The sequence below is a fragment of the Danio rerio genome, chromosome 18 (assembly GCF_052040795.2).
Source record: "Danio rerio strain M-AB ecotype USA chromosome 18, GRCz13ab, whole genome shotgun sequence".
NCBI classification, from domain to species: domain Eukaryota; kingdom Metazoa; phylum Chordata; class Actinopteri; order Cypriniformes; family Danionidae; genus Danio; species Danio rerio.
In genome coordinates this window covers 28,462,202-28,470,917 of record NC_141038.1, presented here as the reverse complement: position 1 = coordinate 28,470,917, position 8,716 = coordinate 28,462,202, and the positions used below count along the sequence as shown (strand labels likewise).

General features: G+C 33.4%; 1 protein-coding gene across 2 annotated transcripts; it reads left to right on the top strand.

Annotated features, from left to right (window-relative positions):
• Positions 1–1,636: 1,636 nt before the first annotated feature.
• On the top strand, positions 1,637–6,410 carry ch25hl1.1 (cholesterol 25-hydroxylase like 1, tandem duplicate 1). 2 transcript variants are annotated; one of them, XM_087291658.1, is made up of 3 exons: positions 1,637–1,916; positions 2,004–2,137; positions 5,342–6,410. In XM_087291658.1, exon 3 carries the CDS (start codon positions 5,430–5,432, stop codon positions 6,276–6,278), a length of 849 nt encoding a protein of 282 aa, XP_087147784.1. In that variant the 5' UTR covers positions 1,637–1,916; positions 2,004–2,137; positions 5,342–5,429; the 3' UTR covers positions 6,279–6,410.
• Positions 6,411–8,716: the final 2,306 nt, after the last annotated feature.

The window sequence follows — 8,716 nt, the reverse complement described above, 5'->3', positions numbered from 1 at the left end:
CACATTTCTACATAAACATTCATTTCTGTTAACAAAAATAGTATGATAAGCACTTTCACAAAAAATGTAGGAAGTATTCTTGTTCCATTGAATAGTGTGGCAATAACCATCTGTAAAGTTAATCCAGCACAAATGATTGCTTAAAATGTCACTAAAGTATTCGAACCTCGAATAATTGTAATAGGTCCACTTTTTGACAAAAAAGAACAGGCTACAGGCCTGTTGTACATTTATTAAACAACAAATATGGTAGTTTAAAGCATTATAAAAGCATTGTAGAGTTTTTATAACATATAGTTTTTCAAGTTTAAAGGTTCTGATTAGTCTGGGGGCAGAAAAATTTACATTTTTGGAGGATGACCCTAGAGCTCCTCACGCATCAATAACCGGTTGCTGCGGTTTTGGAATCTGACTTATTTCGTCGTCGCGATTAGCTGATAATACTGCGAACGTGCTCTTCTCTCGATTCTGTTGATAATGGTAGAAACTTGTCAGAAGTCGGTTCACTGGAGAAACCGGTTTAATTTTCAAAACCAATTCGACTTAACATGTCAATGCATTTATAACCTACATCAAACGACAAACCATTTTGCTACCTTTTGCTATTTTGGATCAGAATTAGTTTTGTAATAGACATAAGTCTATTGAATTTTGCTACAACATCCTTAAGTGAATGACAAAAATGCGAGTAGGCCTATAGTTAGTTTACCTAACCCTGCGTTTAGGGCAAATATCAAATGATAACTTTGCTGCCTTCTTACCATTTCTGCATGTTCAGTTAACTTTCAGTAAAACATTTTCAATTTAATTTTGCAACAGCGTTAAAATTATATTTAGCCTAATTTACGTTGTGGCTAAAAATGGTAATGTAAAATATAGACAGTTAAAGTCAGAATTATTAGCCCTCCTTTTTTTCTTTTTAAATATTTCCCAAATTATGTGTTTAAGGAACTTTTTACCGTATGTCTGATAATATTTTTTTTCTTCTGAGAAAGCCTTTCGTCTAGAATAAAATCAGTTTTTAATTTTTTAAACGTCATTTTAAGGTCAAAATTATTTGCCACTTTAAGCTATATTTTTTTTCTGACTGTCTACAGAACAAACCATCGTTATACAATAACTTGCTTAATTACCCTAACCTGCCTAGTTAACCTAATTACCCTGGTTAGGCCTTTAAATGTCACTTTAAGGTGTATAAGTGTCTTGAAAAATATCTAGTCAAATATTATTTACTGTCATCATGGCAAAGATCAAATAAATCAGTTATTAGAAATGAGTTGTTAAAACTATTAGCCTATGTTTAAAAAATTTCTTGAATAAATCTCTCCGTTAAACAGAAATTGGGAAAAAATAAACTGGGGGCTAATCATTCAGGGTGGGCTAATAATTCAACTGTATGTGCACCAAATGTCATGAACAATTTTGAACTTAACTAATACATTTAAAAATGTAAATAATGCATTGCCATTGTACATAGGGAATGGCAGTGCATATTAGTACATTTCCAAATAAATGTGGTTGTTCATCCAGGTGTGCCACATACCGAAAAACTTGTGAAACGCCCTGATGTTTTGGTTTGGTCACATGACATGGGTGTTACACGCCACAGTATTTTTCGTGATTTCACTATCGCAACATCAGTTAGGCGACAGTCATCCCTAAAGGTAAGAGCTCTTTTGACAATTATATTGTCTTTTTTGTGTTTTTTTCCCATATGAATGTGCGTTTTAGATACATTGTTATACTCTGTTTAATGCTGTATTATAGACAAATATTATATTGACCGCATATGCCCTCTAGAAAACGTCTTATTCAAAACATTTGAGTGATAGTTGGATATTATTGCAGTTAAGTGTGACTGAAAAGCAATACACCTGAGGCCTGTTGCATAAAGCCAGATTGTGGTTTTTATCCATGTAAGTTCACGTTAAGTTTGAGCAAACATACAGCTTTTAGGCTTAAGATGAAAGTGGAATGATGTTTATCGTGTTTCTTCGCCACAGTAATTTGCTGTTCACCTGCTTTGGAGCAAGTTATTGGAGGTCACAAACCCAAACTAACGCAATCACTTTATGAGTGCCTGATGCATCAAAATCCTCGAGCCTTTTAAATATTTTCTTGATTTTTTTCAGCACAAGTAAGTCAGATTTACAAAAAATAAATAAATAATGCAGCAAATATGGAGATTGTTTTATTTGTTTGAATCATGTTTGTTAAAAGTGTTATTTAATGATGTTAATTAATTTTTGCAGCTTAATACATTTGCTGTAACAATGAACATGTTTGAAAAAACGTTTATATTTAAGTAATGAAATCATTTAAATTTTGAGTAAAGCAGAATAGGCATAGGACAAGAGCCGTTTTCAAGGTATACCACGATTTGGAAAAGTCAATGTTTTAAAACCATCAAAATTTTGTATGAGCAAAAAAAAAATGTATGTACTTTTCAATATTTTTTTATTTTATTTTTAGTTTTAGTTTTTTAGGACAACAGTATCTCCAGCAGAAAAGATATCCAAAGATGCTGTTAAAAATTGTAAAAAAAAATAAATAAATAAATAAATAAATGTTTTTGAAACAAATGAAGACTGTAGAAGTCAATAACTCATTTAGCCTGACAGGTTACTGTTCCAAAATATATAAATTGTTTCTCAAAATAAAATATACTATGTTCAAAAGAAAAAAAAGTTTTTGTTTTTAACTCAAATATTTTAAAAGAATATATATTAGAGAAGTAATCACAATACCATGATATTTTTAGCCAAGGTTATCATACAGTTATAATCTTGTACTGGCCCATGCCTAAAGAAGAATTCAATGCATGTAAGATGATTATCTTTTCATTTACCACAAATCTCAACACATGATAATGGGAAAGGACAACTCGGTGGCTTAGTGGTTAACACTGTCGCCTGCCTCAAAGCAAGAAAGTCGCTGGTTCGAGCCTTAGCTGTGTCAGTTGGCATGTTCTCCCCATGTGGGTGTGGGTTTGCTCTGCATGCTCCGGTTTCCCCCAGTCCAAAGATATGGCTATAGGTGAATTGAATAAACTAAATGAAAGTGAATGAGTGTATGGGGGTTTCCCAGTGCTGGGTTGAGGCTGGAGGGCCACCAGCTGCACAAAACATATGCTGGATAAGTTGGTGGTTCGTTTCGCTGTGGCAAAGGAAATGAATGAATTATAAGGGGGAACGAGGAAAAAACACAATAACACAGTGACAAGTGAATCACCAATGGGAAACAAGATGGTTTTCAGTGGGGTTACCCAAAAAAGTTCCACCAGTGACAATTTTCATGGAAAAAAAATAATTTTACAAATGTCTGCTGCAAGTAGTGAAGAACATGATGATAATCATAGTATACTTACTAAATTAAGTAGATTAAGGTATTTATGTTCTAGATTATTGATTCTTTTTATTTTTTTTTACAATTCCTAAACAATAAAGGTCACGCCAACTAAAAGCTTCATGAGAAATCATGATCTGATATTTTTGTCAAAATTGAGTTATTGACATATTCTTATTAAATTACTACTTATTTACATTATGGGCCATTTATTTATAAGTTGTTTACATTTTGAGACTTTTCATTTAAAAAAAACAAACAAATGTTACACACATACTGTTTGCTATGGAATGCAAAAACCTTAAAGCTCATTATCTCAAAATCATTCAGAACGCAGATAGAATCTAATAATTTCAAGGTGACGAAATTTCTGATAGCTAAAAAATGATAGTGCAGTTACAATAGGTTCTCTGAGGAATATTGATCTGGTTTTTTGAATTGTACTGAGAGTGTCTTAGACAGAAATCATATTAAACTCTGTATGCCCTCTAGTAAGTGTTGTCTTCACATAATTAAACATGATGAATGTGATATTTGAAGATAATTAAATGGGATCGAAAGGAAATACACCTGAGGCCTGTTGCACAAAGTCACTTTGGGTTTTTACTCAGAGTCTGTTCAAGCTTAACGTGAACTTGCATGAGTTTTTCGATGGAATGATTTTAGTCATGCTTCATCACAGTAATTTACGCTACACAGCTACTTTGGAGCAGGTTGTTCTGGTTTAGAGGTCACAAACCCAAACTAAACCAATCAGTTGTGAGGAAAGTTACGTACTGATGCAACAAAACCATTCCCAGTCCCAGAGCGTCTTTTAAAACATTTTGAGCATCTTTTGTTATTCATTTTTTTATTTGATATTAATTTATTTAATAATTTTTTATTTATGCTTGTATTGTATTTCAATATTATATGGCAGTTCATTCCACCGTGGTGAAATCAGGGATTAAGTGAGTAATATATTAAAAATTTTTGAATTGTCAAGTAGAACAACATTATTAATGTTGTTTCGACTGTTTTTGTTTTTCATTGTTCAATAATTACCAAGCAAAAAAACAAAACAAAAAAACATGAATTAAGCATGATAATACAAACAAAATAAAGGTAATAATAATAAATAAATGAAGTAAGTTACTATTAAAAAACAATTAGGGCATGTAAACAGTTTCAATGAAAATACAAAGAGGCAGTCAATAGGGGTAGTGAGCATATTAAGCATTGCACTGCTGCTCAGAATCTGCATTATATTGGTCCAAGTGATCAAGAAATGGTGTCCATATACTGTAAAACTTATCAAGATTATTAATAACTCCTTAATGGACTCTTTCCATGTGCAATATTTGAGTGAGATAAGTTAAGCTTGTCCTAAACTGAGGAACAGAATCTGATTTCCACAGTTTTACAATGACACTCTTAGCAATAATCATTCTATAATGATGGTGCCTTGTATGGGCACATTATAATCCAGCAGAGAACGAGAGTACCCAAATAAAGACATTTCTGGGTCAGGTGTAAAAGTTGTGTAAAAGTTAAACCATACAAATCAGAAAGTATTAATGGTTTTTAAATAAAATTTACTTTTAAATTATCACAGATATATTTTATTTAAAAATTAAAACATTTTAAAGGACTGTTTTTTATATGTTTGTAAAACTATATCATTCAAATCAGATGATTGATTTGCGATGATATGATATTTCATACTTAAATAAAATAAAATTGAACTTGCTTCACTTAAATTATAGAGAAGAAAAAAATAAATTTATAAGTAATCCTGTAGATTCAGCAAAATGCAGTCCGTTCAATAACCCAGATATTTTAAAGCGAGGCAGAGTCTGGGGTATTTGTGAAAGCTTTTTGTTTTTTGCGCCAGGATTTGAAGTAATCCAGAATATCAGTGGTTTACTAGCGGTCTTGTTTCAAGTCTGGGAAAGGTGGGGTATTGGCTGAACCTAACGAAGGGAAAGTGCTTTATCATGTGTTTTTTTTTTTTCAGAGGTCCAAGTCTGGTTCAGCAGTATAAATAGGGCAGAATTGTTTCCCATTGGCATTCACTCTCCAGCGTTGCTCAATCCAGCAGCAGGATGTGGAACATCAGTGAAGTGGTTTTCCAGCTCCCGACCTCCAGCGCCTCAGACCGCCTCCTTCAGCCCCTGTGGGACTACCTGCTGCTCCGCCACTACACCCTTATCTCCTCTCCGTTCTTCCCAGTACTGCTCGCCTTCTCCAGCTACATCATCTTCAGTGTCCCCTTCGCCGTGCTGGATGTATTGGGAGAGAAAGCTCCTCTGTTTAAGTATAAGATCCAAAAGGACCGGAGTCCCACTGTTGGAATGATGCTGAGGACTCTCTGGACGGCGGTCTACAACCATCTGGTCTTCGTTCTTCCAGCCGTGTTGATCACCAACGTGGTAATGCCTATGCCTCCTCTTCCCACCATTGCGCCGACAGTATGGGAGATGTTTTCTGGCGGTTTGGGAGCTTTGCTGGTCTTTGACACCCAGTACTTCCTCTGGCACATGGTGCACCACAAAAACCCGCACTTATACAGGTGGGTCCATGCCATCCATCACGATTACATCTCTCCGTTCTCCTGGTCCACCCAGCACCTCAGCGGTGTAGAGCTCATGACGGTAGGCTTCTGGAGCAACATCGACCCCATCCTGCTGAAGTGCCATCCACTGACCGTCTGGACCCTCACCGTGTACAGCATCTGGATGTCTGTGGAAGACCACATCGGCTATGACCTGCCTTTTTCCCCTGGGCATCTGGTTCCATTCGGGCTTCTTGGAGGAGCGATGGCACATGACATGCACCATCAGAAACCCAGCAGCAACTTTGCACCTTTCTTCAGTCACTGGGACAAAATCTTCGGCACTGCGATCACTGTGAAACTGACTCAGAAAAGCGAGAAAGAGAAGCAGGTTGCTTGATCAGAAATCGGTTTAAATCTTTAGTCTGTGTAAATATTTGTATAAAAGTTGTATTTTTGTATTTGGTGTTTCTACTGGTCTGTCTGCTTTATGTACGGGTGAAATTATTAATAAAAGACAGTTGTATATAAATCTGTGTGGAACTTGTGATTTTAAAAACGTGTTTTCTCTTTATCTTCCGACATTTAGCTGTAGAGTGCAGAAGAATACACTGAAATACTACTGTGATGAAACACTTTCACAAAGAAATTGATTGTTAATGTTAAAAATATATATTTAAAACATTTCAAAAATGCTTCTAGGGCAAATATTTGATAATGATTAGAAAAACACAAGTCAAAATGAGCTTGTTTTAAGCAAAATAATCAAATTAACTTGTTTCAAAGAAAAGCGTCCATTATTTTGACTTTTGAAAAAAAATGCTTATAGAAAACTAGAATCAAGACAAAACAGATAAGTATAAAAAAAACATTTTAATTTATTTGCAGAGCACAGTAAACATGGGAATATTCCTTTATTTTAAAACATCTTTTTTTCAGTTGCAGAAACCTCAAAGTGCCATCTGAGCGTCCTTCTAAAATGAGTGTTTTTCTTAGGTCGCTGTGTGTACAGTAGATTCAGTTATTTCACGTTTATGTCAAAGAACAAGTTCTGTTCATTGCCTTTAAAGTGAAATATTTGAATATAAACATACAGTACAGTACTCAGCATTTTAAGTGCACCCCTCACAAATCTCTCTTTTAAATTCATAGTTTAATAGGAAGCTGTACATTGGTTTCATAACTGAAGCCAAACCTGGAGCTTAACTAACAAAATAACTTACGATAACTGACCAAAAACTAGTACACCCAAATGTATATGTTATAGAAAAATATTAAAAACAAATTTAAAAAAATGAAAAAATCAAGAGAAGCAAGAAGAATTTAGTAAAAATTTTGTAGGTTGTAATTTTTTTTTTTTTTGCAATATTTTGCTTGAATTTAATAGTACTGTCTTTCAATTTCTAAATATGTTTGTTGACTAAAATACCATTTTAATAAATATATCTGTTTAGTCAATCTGTTTTGTTTAAATGCACCAAAACACATTGCCTGTATTCACTGAGAAATGGATCAAAATATTCATTTTCAAAATGAATATTTCTCATTTTAGAAGAATATTCCAGACAGCACGTAGAGGTTTAACTCTTCATTTACAACTTAAAACCATTTTTTACAGCGTACACTATAACTAATTCCCCAGAAGTCTGTAAATCTCAGTTATTTAATGAGCTGCAGCAAGAAGGTGGTAGTACATAAGAGCCCTTGTGTTCCCCTTATTACCTATTTGAGTTTCAGATTAATTATGCTTGGTCTTATACAAAACCACATAATATCGCATAACAAACCCGATTACTAAGCTGGTGCGGTTTAAAAAGGAAGGCATTTCCGTAAACCTCAAAGCTAGCACTTTACACAACATGATTATGAATTAGCTTGTTCCAGGCTAAAAGATCACATTTTCAGATATCACAGCAATATTTTCTTCATTTCTTTGAGAATGGGATTGATCAAGTATTTTGTTCATAAAAATCACCTTAAAATGAATAAATGGAGATGACTGTACATGGTGCAAGCACTGACCTACTTATAATAAAAATAGGACTTACTGTGGAAACTTGGAGAAATGTCATATGTTTCATAATGTTTCAAAAAAAATCACTAAATCATTAATTACATGATGCTGATTTAACATGGATTAATATGCAAAGGAATGAGACTTTTTATTAAGGGGTTATATTTTAAAGTAATCAATACACTAACATTCAAACGTGGTCAGTAAGATATGTTCACAGAAGCTGCAATTATTGATTTATTTATCAAGTTTAAATTAATTGCTTTTTATTTTTAACTAAAATGTTGTTTATTCCTGTCACAGCAAAGCTAAAATTTCAACAGCCATTTTGTTAGTCTGTAATCCTTTACATACATTCATTTGGTGCTCAAGAAATCTATCTTCTTTAAAGTGTTGAAAACAGTTGCCACTAAAATGTTTTAAGGGATTTATTTCCTTTTTGAAACAATAAATGTCTTTAAAGCAGTTTAATGTTTAAAAATGCTTAAACTATTTGATTATTAACAAATAAAGATAGGGAAAAGTTCAAGAAACTGGCTGAAAAACAGAAAAACAATGTGGCCTGTAATAAACATTTTTTTTAAAACATCTATGTGTACAAGCTTTAATGAACGAGATAATTCCTTTAACAGCACTAATAAACATTATAGGCTATACTGGCTTAGTTATGTGCATTATGTCATGTGTTTTATATAGAAATTTGATACAGACACCACCACACTTATACAAAATCCACAATTAATTCATTCATAAATAACTTACCATTTATTTTATATCTTTGAGAATCTATCATCTGCCTAAATACCCAATCAGAGGTTACTATA

What these genes read in the sequence shown, in the direction of transcription:
- ch25hl1.1 (XM_087291658.1), top strand. Translation starts at nt 5,430, where the DNA reads ATGTGGAACATCAGTGAAGTGGTTTTCCAGCTCCCGACCTCCAGCGCC.